We start from the raw sequence: 24,408 nt of genomic DNA on the forward strand, positions 1-24,408 counted from the left end.
GAAAAATTTTCAGGCATCCTAATAGGATCTTTGTCTAGCCATTCGGAGGACTGCAGGACTGCCACTAAACCCAGAAAAGCTGAAAGACCGAGTATCAGCGGTTCTCCCAAATTTCTCCACAAAAAAGTTGTACTACCACGGGTGCATGCAATCTAGAGGAAAAATATAAACTTGGGGATCCAGATCATTTGAAGAAAAAAAAAACCCAAGACATTTCACATTAACATCTTGGAGAGGAGGTCAGTTCTGAACCCTCTGAAGGCATTCAGAAATCAGGTGGCCAACAAAATTGGTACACTGTAGAGAGCCACCCGGACAATTATATTCTACCTGAACAAGTATAGAGGAATGGGATTTCACTTCCTGTGTCAGGATCCAGTGGACTTACTTTATGAGTAATTGCTGAATTCATACAGCCTTGCATTTTCAACATGTTCTGGGCTAGATGTCTGCCAACTCTGAAACATTTCCCCTGCTACAGCTACAATGTCTTGGGCTCTGTTGTTAAGAAGACAGACCATGGCCCGAGTGGTGTCTAGCAGAATCACTGTAAACTCCAATTGAGGTGCTGAGGTCACATAAGACTTGAGGAAGTTTATGACAAACCCTTGAGACTGCAATATCTGGATGATGGGCTGCAGAGATTAATTCGTCCCTGCCAGAGACAGGCTAGGATCAGCCAATTATCAACATAGGAAATGCATGTTCTCATAGGTGCAGCAGATACACTGGCACAAGAGCCGGACGTTTGGTGAAAACCTCTAGAGTGACTGCTAGGCCAAAAGCAAGAAAATACTTTAAACACTATGTTTCTACCACATCGCTGAGATAATTCCTACGATTTGGAAGCCTATGCTCACCACTGGGAGCCATCCTTGCGGTTCAGAGGAGAAAGCCAATCTCTGATTTAGAGGAAAAATAGTGCCTAGAAAAATCTTGAATGTTTTTTCTTTTTTTTTTTTTTTAAAAGAATGTTAGAGTCCCTTAGGCTTAGGATAGGTCAGAGTCCCTCAGTTTTTTCTGCAATTCTTGGTTTCTCAAGGAATAAACAGAGTAAAAATTTGTACTTCATTCCAGATGGTGTTCAAGTAGTTAAACATGCAGATCTAATCAGTGAAGTAGAAAGAGAGCATAGTGTTCTGAAAATGTTTCCAACAAGGTCCAGAGTCTCAAGCCCATGGCCCGGTGGAACAGATGCATGTACGTCAGGGCAAGACACCGACAGGGTCCTGAACCAGGGCCAGCCTGGGAGGCAGGACAGGAGCCCCAACCACTAGAACAGCTTGCAACACAGCGAGAGCTGCAGATGAAGGGAGAGCAACTGTTTCACAGCCCTTGTGACCACACCCTCAGATTACTGGGGTTTAAAAAAAACATAGGCTACAGGGAGTTGTCCCCGGCAACCAGAAGGCTACACAGCCCATTTGCTATTTTGAACCTCCTGCATGCCATGCCCTCACTGAGGAGCTCCTCTGCTTCCAGGCTTCTTGAAATCATTTCTGTTCCAAGTTTCTACTTGCTCCAGCCTCTTAGGACCTGCCTACTACAGGCTCCTGCTCCAGGCCTTTCCTACCAGTGGGCTGTAAGTTTCTGCTATCTGCTTCACGTTATCATCTACCTGCCTTAACTGCAGTCATATTCTATGCTACTGATAGAAACAGGGTTGGGAGGTACAGTATTATAACAAATCCCCCTTCACACCCTCAAGTGCAGAGGCAAGGGGCCAAAACAAGAAGGGTTAAGAATAGAAGCCCAACCTAGTGATACTACAGGCCATGGAGTAGTTGGCTTAGTACTAGCAGGCTATAATTCCCTAGAAACCAACCTGATTGGTTTTCTAAGGTTGGTTTCTATCAAGTAGGTCCACAGGTACCTGGTGGGCTAAATGCTCGGGTAATAGACTCATTGGTTTTGGCAGCTGGATTATTGCAAAGCTTGGTGGTAAGGCATGGCTGAAAGGTAGATTAATATGGCATCTGGTATGCTTATCTACCCAGGATGGTAAAGAAATGTTTGGGTAACCTGCAGGAAGTTTGTGGCTACAACCCAAAACCAAAAGTGATAACTACAATGGGATTCCATGGCGACACTGGAGTAATCTTCACGATGCAACAGTTACAACTCTAAAGTGAAATAATATGAATGAAACAGGCTTCAAAGAAAATATCTGGAGATAGAGAAATACCTATAGTACCTCACTCTAATCTGCTTTGATGTACACTTTGAAGTGCTGAAAAGCGGAATACCAAAATCTAAATAAATAAATAAAATAAAATCTGGGTTGCCTCCACAGAGTACAACAGTGCTATGGCTGCATCAGGCTTCAAGTGAGACTAAGGTGACCTGTATAGAGAACACAATGAGCATGGAGAGGTTAGATATTTTTGGACAACAGCTTCAACTAAATTTTGGTGATTGTGGGGATTATTACAAAGAAACAAGATAGCAGAAAAAAAATGTAGCCCCCATCTGCCCATCCATCCAATTATTTTAGCATTATAATTCTTATCACATCCTTAGAGATCCCCTGTAATTATCCCATGCTTTCTTGAATTCGGATACTGTTTTTGTCTCCACCACATCCAATGGGAGGCTGTTCCACACATCCACCATCCCTTCTGTAAAGAAATATTTCCTAAGATAACTCCTGAGTTTTCCCCCTTTCAACCTCATCTTATGACTCCTTGTTCTAGAGCCTCCTTTCCAATGAAAAAGGCTCATCTCGGGTGCATGGAAACCTTTGAGATATTTTAATGTCTCTATCCTATCTCCCCTGTCTCACCTTTCCTCTAGAGAGGTATCTTTAAAGGATACTAATGATGCATTAGAATTAGGGCATCCCGACAGTGAGGTTCCAATAATTAGAAAAATAGTCCAAGTGCCTGTAACTAAAAACTCACCTGAGCTAAAAATTTCTAACTTATCCCTATCAATTAAAAAGCAGAATGAAAATACAAACAAAAAACAAACTTTGAAATGTTTGTATGCTAATGCCAGAAGTCTAAGAAGTAAGATGGGAGAATTAGAATGTATAGCAGTGAATGATGACAGACTTAATTGGCATCTCAGAGACATGGTGTAAGGAGGATAACCAATAGGACAGTGCTATACCGGGGTACAAATTATATTGCAATGACAGAAAGGAGCACTCGGGAGGAGGTGTGGCGCTTTATGTCCGGGATGGCATAGAGTCCAACAGGATAAACATCCTGCATGAGGCTAAATACAAAATTGAATCTTTATGGGTAGAAATCCCTTGTGTGTCAGGGAAGACTACAGTGATAGGAGTATACTACCGTCCACCTGGTCAAGATGGTGAGACGGACAGTGAAATGTTAAGAGAAATTAGGGAAGCTAACCAAATTGGTAGTGCAGTAATAATGGGAGACTTCAATTACCCCAATATAGACTGGGTAAATGTATCATCGGGTCATGCTAGAGAGATAACGTTCCTGGATGGAATAAATGATAGCTTTATGGAGCAATTGGTTCAGGAACAGACGAGAGAGGGAGCAATTTTAGATCTAATTCTCAGTGGAGCACAGGACTTGGTGGGAGAGGTAACAGTGGTGGGGCCGCTTGGAAATAGTGATCATAATATGATCAAATTTGATTTAATGACTGGAAGAGGAACAGTGTGCAAATCCAAGGCTCTCGTGCTAAACTTTCAAAAGGGAAACTTTGATAAAATGAGAAAAATTGTTAGAAAAAAAACTGAAAGGAGCAGCTACAAAAGTAAAAAATGTCCAAGAGGCGTGGACATTGTTAAAAAATACCATTCTAGAAGCACAGTCCAGATGTATTCCACACATTAAGAAAAGTGGAAAGAAGGCAAAACGATTACCAGCATGGTTAAAAGGAGAGGTGAAAGAAGCTATTTTAGCCAAAAGATCTTCATTCAAAAATTGGAAAAAGGATCCAACAGAAGAAAATAGGATAAAGCATAAACGTTGGCAAGTTAAATGTAAGACATTGATAAGACAGGCTAAGAGAGAATTTGAAAAGAAGTTGGCTGTAGAGGCAAACTCTCACAGTAAAAACTTTTTAAAATATATCTGAAGCAGAAAGCCTGTGTGGGAGTCAGTTGGACCGTTAGATAATCGAGGGGTTAAAGGGACACTTAGAGAAGATAAGGCCATCGCGGAAAGATTAAATGATTTCTTTGCTTTGGTGTTTACTGAAGAGGATGTTGGGGAGGTACCCGTAATGGAGAAGGTTTTCATGGGTAATGATTCAGATGGACTGAATCAAATCACGGTGAACCTAGAAGATGTGGTAGGCCTGATTGACAAACTGAAGAGTAGTAAATCACCTGGACCGGATGGTATACACCCCAGAGTTCTGAAGGAACTAAAAAATGAAATTTCAGACCTATTAGTAAAAATTTGTAACTTATCATTAAAATCATCCATTGTACCTGAAGACTGGAGGATAGCAAATGTAACCCCAATATTTAAAAAGGGCTCCAGGGGTGATCCGGGAAACTACAGACCGGTTAGCCTGACTTCAGTGCCAGGAAAAATATTGGAAAGTGTTCTAAACATCAAAATCACAGAACATATAGAAAGACATGGTTTAATGGAACAAAGTCAGCATGGCTTTACCCAGGGCAAGTCTTGCCTCACAAATCTGCTTCAATTTTTTGAAGGAGTTAATAAACATGTGGATAAAGGTGAACCAGTAGATATAGTATACTTGGATTTTCAGAAGGCGTTTGACAAAGTTCCTCATGAGAGGATTCTAGGAAAAGTAAAAATTCATGGGATAGGAGGCGATGTCCTTTCGTGGACTGCAAACTGGCTAAAAGACAGGAAACAGAGAGTAGGATTAAATGGACAATTTTCTCAGTGGAAGGGAGTGGACAGTGGAGTGCCTCAGGGATCTGTACTGGGACCCTTACTTTTCAATATATTTATAAATGATCTGGAAAGAAATACGACGAGTGAGATAATCAAATTTGTAAATGACACAAAATTGTTCAGAGTAGTTAAATCACAAGCAGATTGTGATAAATTGCAGGAAGACCTTGTGAGACTGGAAAATTGGGCATCCAAATGGCAGATGAAATTTAATGTGGATAAGTGCAAGGTGATGCATATAGGGAAAAATAACCCATGCTATAATTACACAATGTTGGGTTCCATATTAGGTGCTACAACCCAAGAAAGAGATCTAGGTGTCATAGTGGATAACACATTGAAATCGTCGGTTCAGTGTGCTGCGGCAGTCAAAAAAGCAAACAGAATGTTGGGAATTATTAGAAAGGGAATGGTGAATAAAACTGAAAATGTCATAATGCCTCTGTATCGCTCCATGGTGAAACCGCACCTTGAATACTGTGTACAATTCTGGTCGCCGCATCTCAAAAAAGATATAATTGCGATGGAGAAGGTACAGAAAAGGGCTACCAAAATAAGGGGAATGGAACAACTCCCCTTTGAAGAAAGACTAAAGAGGTTAGGCCTTTTCAGCTTGGAGAAGAGACGACTGAGAGGGGGGATATGATAGAGATGTTTAAAATCATGAGAGGTCTAGAACGGGTAGATGTGAATCGGTTATTTACTCTTTCGGATAGTAGAAAGACTAGGGGGCACTCCATGAAGTTAGCATGGGGCACATTTAAAACTAATCGGAGAAAGTTCTTTTTTACTCAACGCACAATTAAACTCTGGAATTTGTTGCCAGAGGATGTGGTTAGTGCAGTTAGTATAGCTGTGTTTAAAAAAGGATTGGATAAGTTCTTTGAGGAGGAGAAGTCCATTACTTGCTATTAAGTTCACTTAGAGAATAGCCACTGCCATTAGCAATGGTAACATGGAATAGACTTAGTTTTTGGGTACTTGCCAGGTTCTTATGGCCTGGATTGGCCACTGTTGGAAACAGGATGCTGGGCTTGATGGACCCTTGGTCTGACCCAGTATGGCATTTTCTTATGTATACATGTTTAGATCTTGAAGTCTATCCCCATATGCTTTAGAACGAAGATCAGTGACCATTTTAATAGCCACTCTCTGGACTGACCATCCTGTTTATATCCTTTTGAAGGTGCGGTCTCCAGAATTGTCCACAGTATTCCAAGTGAGGTCACACTGGGACCTATACAGGAGCAATATCACCTCCTTTTTCTGCTAACCATTCCTCTCCCTATGCAGCCAAGCATCTTTCTGGCTTTTACCATTGTTTATCCACCTGTTTGGCCACCTCAAGATCATCGGATACAATTACCCTCAGATCTCACTCTTCTTTTGTACTTAGAATATTCACCTCCAATACTGTAGTTTTCCCTAGTTTTTTTTTGCATCCTAAACACATTACTCTGCATTCTTTAGCACTAAATCTTCACTGCCAGACCACAGACCATTCCTCGAGCTTTGCTAGATCCCTCCTCATGTTTTCCACACCTTCCTGGCTGTTCACCTTGTTACAAATTTTGGTATCACCAGCAAATTGACAAACCTTTCCTGACAATCCTTTTGTTATATTGCTCACAAAAATGTTGAAAAAAACTGATCCAAGGACTAATTCCTGGGGCACACCACTAGTAACACCCCTGTTCTCAGAAAAGACTCCATTTACTACTACCAGTTTACCACTACAAAACTGGGTAATAAGAACTGGAAGGCAACCTGGGTGTTGGATTTAGTAGCAGTCTTGTAAGAATCACAGAAGATGGCAAGGCCGGAAATGGCCCATCAGCATAGGTGGTGAAGGACAGTACTTTTAACAGATTTTAGGTATATTTGGGACAGATGTAGTGAGAGGAAGGGTGGAAGGTAGAGTGGGTTTGGGATGAGGGGTGTGCAGGCAGAAGCTGATGTGCTGGAAGTGGGAATTTATATGTTGACCTACTCAAAGTGAAAGCATCCCACCTAGGCAGACTGGATGAGCCATCTTGGCCTTTATCTGCCAACATTTACTGTTACTATGCTGAGGTCATCCAGTGGCTTCACTCCGGACCTCATCCCCTAACCCTGTAAGTATCTGGAGGCCAGGAATCTGACATCTTATTATATTTTAACAAAATTTTGTTAACTGACTTTACAAAATAGCTCAAAACGATGCACTTAAAAACAAATATAAATGATAAAACCTAACAAGTGAAAAAAACCCAAAACATACTAAACAAACATCAACACAACCAAGTTCATAACTGCACAGAAATCGAAAACATAGATCTCACATACGTAACAGGCTTTCTAGATCTTTTGAAAGCAAATTTGATTACCACACTGTAGTGAGGTAGCTGGATCTCATCATACCTAGCAGCTCTCTGGACACAGTTCTTGTTCACCTTCTTGTTAACAGAAGCGAGAAGTATTGGTGGGCCCACATTTTTTTGGGGGGGGCTGATCATTGAAAGAAAAGGAGTTGGTGGTAGTGCTAGCTACCCTAAGTGCATCCAGGTTCTTCAGAGAGGCATAGTAGAAGGGAACTGGACACTTCTGAAACTTTCAAAATCAAAATGTGTGAGCCTTCATTATGCTTTGCACAAAATTGGGCAAAGAAATTTCTCGAAAGCCAGAGGAAACATTTCCTGCCAGTTGCATTGAGAGGAAAGGATCGTCTTGCTGGTGGTTGAAAGGAATCAGTAAGTTTTGCTTGGGAATTTATTTCTTTTAAAGTATTGGGGAGAAGTAAACTCTGTAATTTCCTTTTCTCGTTTAATTTTGGAAATGCAAGTATTTTTAAATGAATACTTGTTAACTAATGTAAAACCGAGGTGATATGTTCTCATGAAACATCGGTATATAAATATTAATAAATAGAAATAAACTATTAGGGTATAGCATTTAGTGTGTTTGTGCTTTTAATAGTCATTAACAGGCTGATACAGTAAAGTTCGCGGGAGCGCACACAGGCCAGTGTCCTGTGTGCACGATACAGTAAAACGAAATATTTAAATTAGGGCCCGCGGTAAAAAGAGGCGCTAGGGACACTAGCACATCCCTAGCGCCTCTTTTTTGGACAGGAGTGGCGGCTGTCAGCGGGTTTGACAGCCGACGCTCAATTTTGCCGGCGTCTGTTCTCGAGCCCGCTGACAGCCACGGGTTCGGAAACCGGACGCCGGCAAAATAGAGCATCCGGTTTTTCTTTAACTTTTGGGACCTCCGACTTAATATCGCCATGATATTAAGTCGGAGGGTTCACAGAAAAGCAGTTTTTACTGCTTTTCTGTGCACTTCCCCGGTGCCGGCATCCTAGGATGCTACTGCAAAAAAGGGAAGATGCTACAGTGAAAGACCTGCTGCAAAGTGTGAGGAGGAAGCTTTTAAATATCACCACCCCCCCCCCCCCGGCAAGAAATGGCTGCAGTCCAGCGAGCTTCCTTTTCCAACGAAGAAAGGTCCAACGGCATGCAAGAAGTTACCATGCTTGCCTGCAAAGCTTCAAAAGAAAGCAGTGGAACGATCCTCCATGACAGCCGAAGGAAATCATCTGACCCACGCGTGTGGCTCTATTGCATCCAACGGTTATCAGAGAAAAGCATTTCCCTTGTTGTTTCATGACAGAATTTCTCCATGGGATACTGCTGATGTTTTAAAACACCGCGAATGTATTAATTAAATGACAGCATTATCAAACCCAACGGATCAACGATGGCCCCTCTATATCTACAGGAATAGTTAATTCTAAAATTGCAGAAAAGACACATTAAAAATAAAAACTTTAAATTCATTTATCTATGCCAAAATAAATACAAAACACCCCTTATGAGTACAGTGTGGAAGCAGGCATGTGCGGGACTGGAACTTTTGAGCCACGCTGGAGTCTTCTATTTTTACCTCCATTCTGAGATTTCTCCTATACGAGCAGGTTGGACATAACAGTGTCCACCTCACACCCAGGTCATCCAGCCCCCCCCCCCCCCCCCCCCCGCAAGGACAACCTTGCTTCAGAAAGCAGAATTACTAATTGAACAACCGGGAGAGCTTACATAGCATTCAAACCATGCACTTACCTGTCCTTGCTTGAATCATCAATTCCCTAAAAAAAAAAAAAAAAAGAAACTTAACATCGGACTGTAACAAGTGTCACTATCTTCTACCCTTCCCTCAACCTGCCTCTGCTCTCCTCCGTCTGCAAGGTTCTCTCCCATCCTGGCAGCGAGCAGTTAATGGCCGCGCGCACCCTTTGAAGGGGATTGGGAGAGGAGCGCTGGGACTCTGGGCATGAAAAGGCCTGGGCCCTGAAAGCTCCCGTGCAGAAGGCTCTTCCTGCTTAGCAAGACAGCTAATCAGCTCTCGGAGGAGTCCCATCTGTTTCAGGTTTTAATTAAGGGCCTCAGCACGAGATGATTGAGAGTCTCGGCGGGTGCACAGGAGAGCTCACGCATGGATTCCCTCCTGAAACCCGCCGAGGAAAGGTTGTGGGAAGAAGCATTTTATTAAAAGGGGAGGAAGGGCAGGCAGATGAATGTCAAAGGGAACTTTGAAACCTTACAAAAGGGACATTATTTTTTTTTTTATTTATTTTTAAATAAAACAAAGCAACACTCTGAAGCATGTAATTCTTTTTTTTTTTTTTTTTTTAAATGTGTGTTATTTAATGCTTATATTTATATAAAAATGTGCAGATTTGTGAAAAAAGGAATTATTTTTTTTTTAAACAAAATCCCACTAGGTATAAACCTCTGGAGCAGGAGAGTTATGTCCTGTCTCTTCCTGAAAGAAAGTGGACAATAGCAGGTTTTGCATCATAATAAGGCTTCGCGCATCCCATTCAGAGCAACGTTTAGTCTTGAATTAACTGTGTTGCAGCATTTGTTCATCTGTCATCTACTATAAAATTATGCGGTGACACAGCCCTTTCAGTTTGCACCGAAGGTGCTGAGAAAACTGCAGTTGTTGCCAAAAAATGTGCACCATTCCCAGAAGCAAACATTCCCTCTAATTTTTTTCAGGGTGTGGAAGGTGCCCGCTATTGCTGGCCACATAATTTTTGCAAGGGGTGGGGGGAGGATGGAAGGGAACCCTCCTCGTCCCCTCGGTCTGCAGTGAGCACATTGATAGAAGCACCAATGGAGTAGGCCCAATTACTCTGCAAGGTAAGGAAACTGAAGAGAAAACAAAGTGGATCACCCAAGAAAGTATTCTAACTTAAAAAAGGAGTGCTAACATAGTTCAAATCACAATTGTCTTGTCTGGTATGGTGATAAGCTGCCTTACAAATCTTGATTCAGGATGCCTCTAGTCCATTTTTAGAAATCCTTACCTAAAAGCAATCTTTGCAAAATCTTGTAAACTCTTATTCTATGTTCTAGAAAAGTGTACTGCACAACTCCGTATGGGAATCATGGTGGGGTGGTGACTGAGAATCCCATCGGGCTATGCAGGAACAATGAAGAATTTTCACCTTGGATACAGTGCACCCGGAGACTGAATGAGGCAGTATGCCTTGAAATCATCCCACTTTTGTACGGTATCCACACAGAAGGGAACTCTTTTGCCACACTCTGAATACTTATTTCCTGATATGCACATGCAACATGGATATTACATCTGTCCTCAATTACCTGGGATTTGTCATGTGCTCTGTGGGGGTTTTCCAGTTTGATTGGTCCCTGGAAAAATCATGTGTCCACTGTATCCAATGAACTCTATGGCTCCATGCATCAAAGCATTTCATCCATAGACTGATCTATTTAATGTCTTCCTGTGATTGGTCCTTGGAAAAATCATGTGTCCACTGTATCCAATGAACGCTATGGCTCCATGCATCAAAGCATTTCATCCATAGTCTGATCTATTTAAATGTCTTCCTGTGGAATACTTGCCAGCTTCAGAATAGCATAGAAGATGGGTACACTAGGCTCGGTTGCACAGCCCTAGAATTAGGCTCCCCCAAGGCAGACATCAGTAGTGTGCCAAAACCCAGCTGTGTCAGATCATATGACAGGATCTACTCAAACAAGCAGTGACATTTCTCTTGATTTTAAACAGCAGAGAGACTTCCCCCACGAGTGTTCTTGGATTCTGCAACAAGTATTCCCAGCATTATTATTTCCTTTGTAAGAAATTTCTAGTGCCACTCTGAAGATTAAAAAGCATTACTAAAGGAAAGTTTGTGTGCTGGGAATTTTGTGTAACATACTCTTCTAGAATATATGATAAAAGTTCAGAAGATTTTTAAAAAAGACTTTCGGGGTAATTTTCAAAGGAAAATGTAAATGTAACATGATTGTAGCAATTTTCGAAAGCCTGTTCAGATGCAAATCATTTCAAAAAATTAACTCATTTATTTATTTTTAAAGAGGAACCATGATTATAACACAGCACAACACTTTAGGACAAATGTGATTTGAGCTTTAGAGGAGCACTCCTTTTAAGTTAGAATACTTTCACGGACACATTAATGCCAGGGAACCTATGATAATTTCTAATTCCTTTCTGTATATTAAAAAAAAAGCCCAAAACAAAAGCATGCACACCAGACTGCTACAGATTCCCACACAGGAGCTACATGCTAGCTGTAGAATCCTTCAGCTCTGTCACACACCCCATTATCAGACTTTCATGAAATACAGAAGAGACCTCAACATTAGAAACAGAAATGTGCAGACAAAAACTGAAATGGAACAGAGAGAACAAGTGAGAATAGCAAAACCTTGTTAAATAGTTTTTGAAACAATTTGCATCCAAACTCACAATCGTCTTTAAACTGAGATTATTATTTTTTCTACCTTTCTCTTCTCATCATATTGTTTTCTGTTTCTTCTCTGCTTTCACCTTGTCAGTCTTTTCCAGATTCTTCTTGCTGATCTCCTTTTCTCCTATTCCTCCTTTCTCCATCTTTCCCTCCCCTCAAATTCCCTCTGACTAATCCTGTCCCTTCTTGACATATCTTTCCCTGCTCATCACCATCTTACATATTTATTTCTAAATACTTCTGTTTTAATTCCTCTCTTTCCCTTCTCATCTCTCAACCTCTTCGCTCACCCTCCCAGCCTTTTATCTTCCCTGTCTATAACCTCATCCTACCTACATTACTATCCCAGTGTCCTTACATCTTTCCTGCCAGAACCCTCTCCCCCTCCCTCCATTTATTAGTACTATTCTTCCCCCTCCCCCCTCTCAGCACCCCATACCCTGTCCATCCTCCCAGCACCCCTATTTCTTCCTTCTACTGGTGACCTCCTTCCCCTACTTCTTCTCTCCCATTAGCATTCCCTCTTCCTAGTGATCTGATCTCTCCATTCACTTCTTCCCTCCACCAAAACTACAATTCTGCTTCCCAGTGTGCCATCTCTCCACTTTACTCCTCTCTCACCACCCAAAGGTCCACCTTCCCCCCAACCCGTTTCACGTCTAACAATGAAATGTAATCACCCAGCTCACCTATTCTTAAAGTAGCCTGGGTCAGAGGAAGCCTCTCACCCTTCCACTTTCTCTCTCTCTCACATTCCCTCTCCAGCCTCACCCGCCTCCTCCTCTTCTCTCAAGCGCTCCTATGGTTCAGACCGCATCCACTCTGGGGCCAAGTACTGTAGAAGTGGCAACCTCTGTTAAGCCCAATTCTTCTCCTGATCCCCTAAAATGTGATCCTTCAGCCAACTTCCCCCACTTCCAGAAGTAAAAAAAAAAAATTAATTAAAATTCCTGTCCTGAAGCAATAGGTGGACTGCATCCCACCAGCCAAGAGATCGAAATGAAGCATGCCAGTACTTCTGCCAGTTATGTCAATGATTAGCTTTAACACTCGTAGGCCGACCTGCGGTGCTAATCCCATGAGGGTGGGCGGCTTCCTCCTAAAACTGGCAACGCAAGTTGGTCCACAAGTTTTAATTCTGCTCACAGTGACAAGCTGGCAGACATGCTGGTGCGAGTCACTTCATTATTTTGGCTGGTGGGATTGGGGGACGGGGGACACCTGCCTGCCGCTTCAAGCCAGTTTAATTCCGGGGCAGTGCAAAGGATCGTGCCCGGGAGTGGCAGGAGACGTGGTATGGAGGTTGGGGGGGAAAGGGGGTAAGGGGAGAGCATTCAGCTAGTGTTCCTACTGTAGCACATCAGGAGGTTTACTGAGTCACTGCCGCTCCGAGGTGTGCACAAGGAGTCAGGGGCTGTGCGCGGCAAGGGTGCAAGCTCTGTGCAGCTGTGCCCGCGTGCATCTTAAAAGGAAATACTGGCCAAACAGTCATGGCAAATGGCTGGTGACTGTGCCCAAACATCTTATTATTGTTCCCTTGTAGGGCCAAGAAGGACTTCAGAAATCAGTTTCCACTGTTCACTGGCTTCATCTGCAAATACGCCATTTTTCTCTGGGAAGCAACTGGTAGACAGCATCATTCCTAGCTTCACAAACTCTTGATAGCAGACAGCATGGTGTCCTGTTCACTCTGGGGGCATTCTTCTAAAAACTACTCTGCTGCTTGCACGTTTTCCATTGAAACTGACCAAGCATTTTGATTGCTGGTGGTAACAAAATGTTATTTATGTCTCCTTCTGCCGGTATGACTGGCAGCATCAGATCTGTATTTACTGCATGGTTTCTAGGGAAAGGTTCGTCCTTCATCACGTGCAGTCCTTTGACTGCTAAATCCCTGCAAGTTATGTCTGTCTGGAAGGATAAAGTATTCATGCTGCAGCTCTTTCCGCAGTGATTGGTAGACGGTCTAGGGATGTGTATAACAAAAAACAAACTGATTTCGTTATACAAAACCCCCAAAAAAAGTTTGTTCAGATTCATTTTCTGCAAACTGTGCGCACTATTTGCCAAAAATGAATCTGAATGAAAAAAAAAAAAAAGCAAAAATTAAAAACACATGAAAGCATTAAAAAAAACCCAAAACAAATGAATTTTTCGGCCCTGCACATCCCTAGTAGACACCTAAAATATCTCCCTAAAGTTCTATTAGCCAAATTTGCTCATTTCAGGTTTTCAGAAGACCAGGGATGTCTGCTCAGTTCCAAAAATAGCAACATCATTTGCATCCATCCTGTCCCTCTAGCTCTCAGTTCCAACCAAAACCGGAGTCAGAGCTCTCCGGCTGACTGTCCTGACTATTCAGACCCATGGGTCTGAATAATACATTTGCAAAACAGACTAAAAACATCACTTACTAAAGGGGAGGGCCATGAAAGAGTTCATTAGAGAAGGGGAGAGCAAGACAAGGCTGGCTTTAGCATTGGTGGTGCCCTTTTGCAAGAACCAACAGCGTAACAGCGCCCTCTGTGGCCACCCATGCCCCTGCACTGGTTGCAGACCCTTATATGCTGGTCCTGGTGAAGGAATTCCCTCCTCACACACACTATGTCAAAAAGTTCATAGACAGAGGAAAAGGCGGCATTTACTATCCACAGAGAGCAGAAACAAGTGCAAAAAAAACCCACACCACACGTGAGAATGCATGTGCAGGCGGCAAAGCACAGAAATACCCAGCATGGCAGGAAGTAGATTCCCAGAACTAATAATTTGCAGTTACGAAGCTGCAGACTCAATTTTTTCCTCATTCCAGCTCCAAATAAACCCTTATCTTCAGGAAACAAATTCTCGCTTAAAAAGAGAGACAACAACTGCAAAATTAATTCTCAATGCAGCAAAACTAGGTCAGCTCTGAAGCCCCATTCAGAGGACAGTGACTTGGGCCCCGAGCACGTGAGCAGGGCAGGCAAGCCAACTCTCATGAATTTACCGTCAGACATGCCATTTCTAATTTAGTCTGCCTCATGACCATCATGAACAGAGTTCAGAATCTCAGGATTCATGACCTGCTGGTGAGATAAGTGGGGAAGGCGTAGTAAGTGACAGTGTGGCGGGTTCTTCGGGGGGGGGGGGGGGGGGGGGGGGGGGGGAGAACAGGGGCGTGGGGTGACTGCTGAAGCTGGCGGTACACCAGAAACTTTGCTGCTGCCAGGTGCCCTAGAACACAGTCCACCCTCCTACATTACATCTTGGGAGAACTACTTTCTTTGATGCAAAAAGCCTATCAATTTTATACTCACAGCAATTCAATCCTTAGAGGGAAAATTAGCTAAATGCATCCCTTAAAATAATCACCTAATCTACTAACAGCAGTTACGATAAAATATGTGAATGAAAACATTTTCTGCAAGAATATTCAAACCCGTTTTCTGCATGCAAATGAAGTTAATAAAGAGCAAACTTCTGTTTAAAATAGAAATGAGGAAGAGAAGACCAGCATGCCGTACAAACCAGTGATAAGTACCATCATTTTCACAAAAAGAATTCAAGTTACAGAAGAACTGGACCTTTAAAATACAGACAAACCCTCACCAAACACAAAATAGAAATGTGCCAACAATATGACTGTACTGGAAATCAGAAGCTCAACTGCATAAATTTGTTCTATTTCCCAAACATCTATAAAATATGATGAATAGAACATTAATAATTGAAAAAGTTCTAATACTTTCCCCCCCCCCCCCCCAAAAAAAACAACAAAAGGTTTCAAAACAATAGAAACATCAAATTACACCCAATAATTAAAACTAATAAGGATTTTAAAAAGTCTCCTGCTCGCCACACCTAGGACCTTTTGATTTCCACTCACCCTGAGATTATTATAGATTGGGAGAAGTAGATTTCTCTTATTCACTCACAAATATGAACACAATCATTCTTTCACATACTCCCTTCTCTCATATACCGTACATGCCAATGCTCTCACACACACACTGGCTCTCTCTCCCATATGTGTGCCTCTGAGAGCCTGTGTGTGACACACCAGGCCCTAGAATACTAATACACCACCTATTGGAAAAATACAAGAAACCGCACTGCTACAAATTCCTACAGAGAAACTATACACTAGTCAAAATACTGCACTTCTATCACATATGCGCATCACAGACCCTTACTTAATACAGAATAAGGGTCTACAAAATTAGAAACAGAAACATACAGTCAAAAATGAAATGGAAAGCCAGACTCTGAACTCTGGAATACTGAAGAAAAAGCTTAAAGAAATGCACATTCCCAAAGATAGCATATTCCAGTTGCTGAAGTCAAAATAATTTGTTTTTTACCTTTGTTGTCTGATCTTATTTTTCTAATCGGTTGGTCCTAGTCTTTTTCCCCCCTTGTCAGACTTTTTCTTATTCCTTTTTCAGGGTCTCTTATTCTCTTTCTTCTCTCTCCTCCTGTCTTCTTTCCTTCCTCCATTCACACACAAGGCTCTCTCTCACACAGGATTCCACTCTTGCATGATCTCCCACATTCACATAGGCTCCCACTCACATGCAAGCTCCCATTTCGAAACACACATGCAAGCTCTCATTCTTACATGCTTTCATTCACACCCAGGCTCCTACTCCCACAAGCTGTCACACTCACATGCTGTCATACACAGACTCCCATTCCCTCTCACATTCAGGCTCTCACTCTTACATGCTGTCTCTCACAGACACATAGGCTCTCACATGCAAGCTCCAACTTCCATACATATGTACACACACACAGGCTTTCATTCTCCCATGCAGGCTCCCATCCCCCCTCCCCCACAGACACACACACACTCTCTCTCACACAGCTTCATATTCCCAAACACTCTAGCTCTCACATGCAGGCTCCCAATCCCATACATATGTACACACACACACAGGCTTTCATTCTCACATGCAGGCTCCCACTCCCATACACCCACACACAGGCTCTCACTCCCACACCTACTTACAGACTCTTACAACCACATGCTCTCTCTTGCACACACTTAGGCAGGCTCCCATTCACATACACACATCACTAGGCAGGCTCCATCCACACACAAACACACACACACACAGAGGTAGGTTACCATACACACTACACACACCCAGGCAGGTCACGATTCTCTCTCTCATACACACACACACACACACACCCCCAGGCAGCTGACAATTCTCTCTCACACACACACAGGCAGCTGACAATTCTCTCACACACACACAGGCAGCTGACAATTCTCTCTCTCTCTCTCACACACACACACACACACACACATGATGCATGAGATCAGCACAAGCATATTGGCTGCATGTGGTTTGAAGGCTGGCACACTTAGAGAAGCAGGAGAATGGGCTTCTTCCTCTTCTCGGCCGATGATGACCTCCCAGACCTCTTCTCTCTTTGGTCACTGGTAGAATGGAGTCTGCCGGTGGCCTCCCGGACCTGTTCTCTTCTGCTGGTGGGATGGGATCCACTGGCAGCCTTGTGGGCCTCTTCCTCTTCTCTATCACTGCTCTCCTAGATGTGCACGCAGTTGGTGGTGCACAGCACACCCTATTTTAAAGTTGGTGGTGCCTGTCCACTGCTGTGCACTATGGACGCTACACCCATGGTGGTGGTGGGGGGGGGGGGCAGTTAACCCAGTTTTTTCTTCTTGCTCCTTTGGGTTTCCAGCTTAGTTCGAATCAGGTCTAGGATCTGGCACTATAAGCCTTCATATACAGCTACTTGGGTATCTCCCTGTCCACCGATCCTATTTTACATTATCTCCCAACTTAATTAGTCCAGATGTTGCAGCAATGGTCCTCGGCCAGGGGCCATACATCGCGGCTCCTTCTGGAACCCAGCAATAATGGGCCCTTAATCTTGCAACTAGATACTGCCACTGCATGGTGTCTATGATTTTCCTCCCCAATCCCCTAGGCAAGACTTCTCAAACGTTTATCCAAAATGACCCTATTTTAACACTTGAAATTTCACATGACCCCTAAATAATGATCAAAACAAATTAGCAGATGGGAAGTCCCCCCACTTGCTCCAATCTCACACTCCCTGTACTCAACTGATCCTCTCTCTTAATTTCCACTTTTTCTGGGTAATCCTCTCTCTCAAACTTCGCCAGTTCCCTCAACCTACACCTCCTCCAGAGGATCCCCTCTTAACCTGCTCCCCTCCAGCTAATCTATAACCCCAGCTCCTCACACCTCCTCTAGCCCTTTTTGCATCTCCAGCTGATCCCCTTCTCCCCATCTTATAACCCCCAACTGATCTGTTTATCATCCCCTACCTCTCACCTCTCCCCTAATCCCCATCCCTTCTCTCACCTTCTAGCCTCCCCTCCAATACTTCTCTTAGATCCACAGTCATTCCCATTCTCTCGTCCTCCACAGCCAATCTTCTCCTATCTTCTACAGCCTTTCCAGCTAACCCCCCCCCCCCTTCTAAAACATCCTGCCAGTTGATCCCTTCCTTCAAACAGCCTCCTAGCTAGGATCTGTGGCAACATTTTCATTTAGGACTCTGGCAAATGGTCAGAAAAGAGCAGGCTAATGCCAGGGACAACATTTTTTCTCTTGGGCAGGTTCAGTGGAAGTTCACTGGCCCATGCACTCGTCTTTCACCTCCTTCATGGCTGATCTCAAAGCCAGACTATGAGCTGCAAGTGGTAGCGGCATTAGAAATGAAAATCAGCATGGGACCTGTGAGCCAGTCCCTGAAGTGGCTACAATCCTTCCTCATAGTCAGCTTTCTACTACCATAAAAACTCATACATGTCTGGAGCCACTGCTGGGCCTGCAAGTAAGTGCTGGCTCACAGGCCCCATCTGACTTCTACTACTACTAACACTACTGCATGAAGAGCAGTGCTGTTTGAGTCACTTGTGACTCCATTTGTGGGTCACCACCCACAGTTTCAGGAGCCCTGCCCTAGCGGCTGTGATCTTTGTATACTACTGATACTGTAGAGTGCATTTTATTTCTTTTGGATGACAGACACTATACAATGTGCTTTTTGAATCACCTCAGGTAACACATATTAGCTCTCCACACCAGTCTGGACATGAGAGAATGTATCTCTGCAGGATGAGATCAATGCTAGAAATTTAAGGTACTGGAGGTGATGTCATTAGTACCACCTGCCCAGCCTCATGCTCTGCTTCTCCTCCTTCCAAGAGCTTCTATAGCTTTAAAACCAAAGTGAGTATTAGCAAAAGATAGTATACAAAACAGCACTTTCCACCCCAACTGGAAACATTAAATTAAAAAAAAAATGATCAAAATAAATGTCCTTTGAGCAGAAACATCCAGGCTGGTGTGAAGAATTAAAAGGAGGAATAAAACTCGGGTAAGCCAAAATTTCCATTCTATTTTGTCCTCCCCACAAGGAAAATAGCAAAGCTGTACCTCATTAGGAGGAACCAGCATGGTTTTTGAATGACTCTTCTCAAAGACGTTATCAGCCAACAGAACTTGGCAATTATGAAGGATTTTGTAAAAGTATGGTGTAAACAGCAGGAAGCATCTGTCTTCCCTGAAAATGCCACCGCCACAGCCCATGAAGTGAGCACCCTGTTGAATCTGAGAGCTCTTCAGAATTGGCTTATACGCTTAAGAACATAAGAACCATCATACTGGGTCAGACCAAGGATCCATCAAGCCCATATCCCGTTGTAACGATTGTGAGCCCTTGTGCGGTGGCAAGGTTGATGCAGCCTAGTAGGTGTACCTACTAGGACTCTGCCAACAGCTGGCGAACACACCCTGGTCTGGGACAATCTGGAGCTTCATAGAGACCAGCCCCGTTCCTCACAGGTTGAGCCCTTGGGTTTCAGGGGCTGGAAGGACTTAGGTGGGTCCCAAGGGTGATCCAAGAGAGAGAGTCCAGAGATAGGCCACGAGTTAGGGTAGGCAGCGTGAAGACAGGTTTCGAGGCAAGGTCAGGTCCAGGCGGCAAACAAGGGAGTAGTCAAAGTCCATAGCTGAAGTCTAAACCAGGTGAGCTGTCAGAATGGTATGGAGCAAGGATGAGCTGAGGCAGGGCTGGAGGTGGCAAGGCAAGCCTGGAAGACTGGACAGGGCAAGGCCTTATACAAACACTGCACTAAGCCAGGAGACCCATTGCTGAGGCACAGTAGGGAGCATGGCTGAGGTGATGTCATCAGAGAGCGTCTGAGCCACAGTTCCCACAAGGGAACTGATATGTGTGAGTGCAACATGTACAGGATGATGGAAGCATCTTTGTCACATTGGTGGCCCGGTGATTGCAGCCTGTTTTGGGACAGTCCCGTGACCAGCCAAACGTTACGTTATCCCCCCTTCTAATCCTCCCTCCCTAGGCAGTCTTCAGTTTCTGGGGAGAACGCTGATGGAATGCTTTCACCATCTGAGAAGCTGGGAAGTTAGACACAGGGTCCAGAGAAAGTTCCAAGGTTTTGGAGGAATGTGAAAGGAATCAGCCCATTGGTCCTTGTTTTGCTGGAATGGATCCTTTAGAAAGGGAAAAGCATGGCTCGTGGATCCCTGAGTCATCATGTTGAGCAAGGACAGCCCCTACCTCAATTGCAGTAGCTTCTACCTCCACAATGCAGGGCTTCAAGAAGTCAGGTGGTTGCCAGAGCTGTGAGGTGACTGCATCCTAGGCTGTAGTTTCTTGTATATGTCAGTAAGAGTCGTGTACTGGAGTGGCAGGCCAGAAAAGAAGGTCTGAGTCACCATAGGATCCGAGCAGGAAAGTGCTCTTAGCATGAGAGACCCCCAATGGGTAATTTGCAATGTAGGCCAGTCAATAGAAGGTTGGTGGAGTGTGAGTCAAAGTAACCCAAGAATGACCAGGTTTACCACCTTGGGAAGTACATAAAACTTGATGCTTTCCTGATGCAAACCGAATCTGCATGATGAGTAAGGTTGCCATAGTCAAGGAGCCAGGCAGAGGCTTGCCATAGACTGAAGAAATGGTGCAGGCTTTGGACAAGCTGGTGGTGGGCCTTCTGTTACCTGCAGGAGAGCTCCCGATGGCGCTGGCGTCCCTCCCCGACGTTGGCTTCCGACCCGGCATGGCACCGTGCGAATCAGGGCTTGACCACGCCCCCTTTTGACGTCAGCTGCCGGCGGAAGTTCTGCTCAACACGGGAAGGCTTGCCCTATTTAAAGGGAAGTTCTGGTTTGGTGGGAGGAATCATACAAATTAGTATGAGGGGTGAGTTGGGGGAGGGGAGGGGAAGTGCGTGGGGTCAGTTCTCTGACAGCGGGGTTTGGGTTTCAGCTCTCATGTGGTTTGTTCATGCTTTCATTCAAGGACTTGCCAATGGTTCCTGGGTCTGGAGGCTCCGGCTGGGAGGGCCTTCAGGCTATCTTATTTTTGTCATGCTCTGTCAATTCTCGGTGTGGTCCCCAGGGATTACCTAAACTATGTCTAAGCAAATCTTAAAGTTCATTATCTTGGAATGTATGTGGTATTCATTCTCCAATTAAGAGAACAAAAATTCTGTCTGTATTGAGGAAGAAAGCAACGGATGTGGCATTCTTACAGGAGACGCATCTTAATGACGTAGAACACCAAAAACTGCACCAACAATGGGTGGGGGCGGTGCATTTTGCTACTGCAACAACCCGGTCAGCGGGAGTGGCTATTTAATTCATAAAAATGTCTCCCTTATTGTTCATCAAGAGCTGAAAGACCCACAGGGGAGATATCTGATCTTAGTTGCTGAACTGGATCAAAAACTTCTTATATTATGTAATATTTATGCCCCCAATAATCCTCCCATGGATTTCTTCCAAGGGCTTTTTCGTTATTGTTACAATATGTGGACCAAGATCTTATTTTCGGAGGCGATTTTAACTTGATTCGGGACCCTCTCCTAGACAGGGTTAGTGCACACCCAAGCGCTCTGAAGCCAAGTAAGGGTCTTCAGTTCTTAGAAACGTCCCTACATTTGCTGGACCCTTGGCGTCTCCTGCATCCTATGGATAAAACATTTACACATATGTCCAGAGCCCATCCGTCGCAGTCTTGCATTGATTATTTCTTTATTAGTTCCCGACTATTTACAAACGTGGTGCAGGCGAATATTGAAGAGACTGTTATATCCGACCACGCACCAATCTGGTTGGAGATAACTGGATCTTCCGCTGTCCCCGAGTGCCGTTGGTGGCGCTATCCCTACTACTTGGCGAAGGATCGTTCTTTTCAAGACTATCTATGATCTAAATGGGATGAATATCTTCAGTTTAACGGTGACCACCAGTCGGACCCGATTCTGTTTTGGTATACTGCAAAGGCGGTGTTGAGGGGGTCGTGATTGCCTTTATGGCTCGCCGAAAGAAACTTATGGATAAAAGACTATTATGCTTAAATGGTCAACTTCGGCGAGCCAGACAGGCATTGCAGCAATCTCCCACTGCTACCCATAGGACAAATTACTTTGCAATCCAAGCTGAACTTAATACATTGATACATCAGAGGGCCAAAAAAGGTCTAGCATATTATCAGTTTCATTTGTTCCAATACAGAAACAAATCGGGGAGAATGATGGCTAATCTTGTTAAATCTCACCGAGCATCCCAGCATGTCCCGGCGCTCTATTCTCCCAATGGAGATATAGTACGAGATGCTCCCTCAATATTACGCATATTCCAAGATTTCTATTCCTCCCTATACTCGGAAGAACCTACTAACTCCACGACTCACGAGCAGTTTTGCGACAGAGTGTCTACTCCCCGAATTACGGGGGAGCAACAAATTTGGTTAAATAGTCCTATTTCTGAAGACAAAGTACGATTGGTCATCAAAACTGCAAAAAAATACAAAGCTCCACAACCGAATTTTATAAGAGTATGCTGGACTCTCTGGTTGGCCCTCTTACTAATATCTTTAATGCGCTAATAACACAAGGCTCTTATCCCCCCCATGTGAACAAAGTTCATGTCACTTTACTTCCTAAACTGGGGAAGGACCCCCTCAAACCTGAATCATACCGCCCAATTTCTTTATTAAATGTGGACCAAACTTTTTGGCAAAAATTATGGCAGACCGGTTGGCCACCATACTTCCAGGTTTGCTAGGCTCTGGGCAGGTGGGGTTTGTTCGACAAAGATATGCCTTAACTAACATTCATAATAATTGCTTTACCATGGGCCCTTGGCTACCATAGTGACCAATAATTCACAATCTGAACCCTTTCTCATATCTCGTCGTACGAGACAGGGTTGTACCCTGTCCCCGTTATTATTTGTATTGCAACTCGAGCCATTGTTGTTAGCGATTCAATCTGCACGAACCATTAAGGGGGTAAGATTTTAGACTGAGACCTTCAAATATGCAGCATTTGCTGACAACATTTTGGTTTTTCTGACACAACCTTCCCGCCCTGTTATCCCTTTTTCAAGACTTTAGTTCTTTCTCCGGTTCAAGCTTAATCATGGGAAGTCAGAAGCCTTACCATTCCCTCCTTCCCTCAAGGATAGTTGGGGGTCTCCATTTCAGATATCGTGGGCCCCCTCCCAAATTTGATATCTGGATATTTTTATTCCAGCTCAATTGCACCTCTTGTATAAAAGTAATGTACTTCCCGTCTTGAGGAAAACAAGGGAGCGACTGAAGGCTTGGCGCTCTCTGCCCCTCTCCCTTTTGGGTCGGCTTAACCTATTCAAGATGATTATCTTGCCTAAATGGCTATTCTTATTTCAAAATTTACCATTAATTCTAAAAGCTTCTGATATGCGGCAGTTGGAGCACGCCTTACAAGGCTTTTTGTGGCAGGGAAGGTGGGCGTGTATACCCCTTCGGTGCTTACAAGCTCAGTGGGGTCATGGTGGACTGAGTGTGCCTAATTTATGAATTTACAACTTAGCAGGTAATCTTAGAATTATACGGGATTGGCTCTTGAGGGAATCCAATCACGTTGATATATCAGCGGAAAAAACTGTGGTAGATCCTGTTGATTTATGTTATGTACTACAGGCGGAGACTGGTAAGTTTTCTTATCCTCCGCTTGTGGCGGCCCTTTTTACCCCCTTACGTGTAACGTGGCGGCGGACCACAAAATTACTGCATCTTCCTCGTGTGTGTGCCTACTTTTTGCCCCTCAGGGGAAATCCAGATTTTACCCCCGGCAGCTAGCTTTCAAGCCTGGATAACTCGAGGCATTACATATTTGGGCCATATTTTGGACGGGGAGGGCCAGTTATTACCTTTTGCGACGTTAAAGCAGCAATATGGATTGCCCTCGACGCAGGCATTTTCCTATTTGCAAATACAACTTTATATTCATTCTCTTTCCCCAGTCAGTAAAGTGTCATGTCACTTTGACCCTTTGGAAGCTTTTTTTGCATTATCTGCACAAAAATCCCCTTCCTTAGCCCAGTATTATAAAAAACTGTTGGGGAAGCCACCTGATGACATTGCCACGGTTTTAGAAACTCGTTGGCATAGGGAGGGAGGGACTGAGGTCATGACGACTATTCTACGTAGTTGCTTCCGTCATTTATCTAATATCTCCTCCAACTCTTACTATAGGGAAATGCAGTTTAAGTTTCTCTGGAAGGCCTACATTCCACCTACTAGAGTGGTATACTACAAACTTGTCACAACGGGGATTTGTGGGAAGTGTCGTGTAACCGAGGGCAACCTGCTTCACATGTTTTGGGGGTGTCCAATAGTGCGGAAGTTTTGGGTACGAGTGGTTCACTTTCTTTCAGGCCTCTTGAATGTTGTTATTCCTTGCTCCCTAAGTGTGATATTGTT

The 24,408-nt window shown here is 43.8% G+C and overlaps 1 protein-coding gene across 2 annotated transcripts in view; it reads right to left on the reverse strand.

Moving 5' to 3' along the window:
* ADCY6 (adenylate cyclase 6) overlaps positions 1-24,408 on the reverse strand; it is a 151,449-nt gene that overhangs the window by 44,069 nt on the left and 82,972 nt on the right. For both annotated transcript variants that reach the window (XM_029594627.1, XM_029594626.1), the window contains exon 11: positions 8,960-8,985. In XM_029594627.1, coding sequence (XP_029450487.1) covers positions 8,960-8,985 — 26 coding nt within the window. The remainder of the gene's footprint in view (positions 1-8,959; positions 8,986-24,408) is intronic.

Source organism: Rhinatrema bivittatum, chromosome 3, assembly GCF_901001135.1.
Source record: "Rhinatrema bivittatum chromosome 3, aRhiBiv1.1, whole genome shotgun sequence".
Classification (NCBI taxonomy): Eukaryota; Metazoa; Chordata; class Amphibia; order Gymnophiona; family Rhinatrematidae; genus Rhinatrema; species Rhinatrema bivittatum.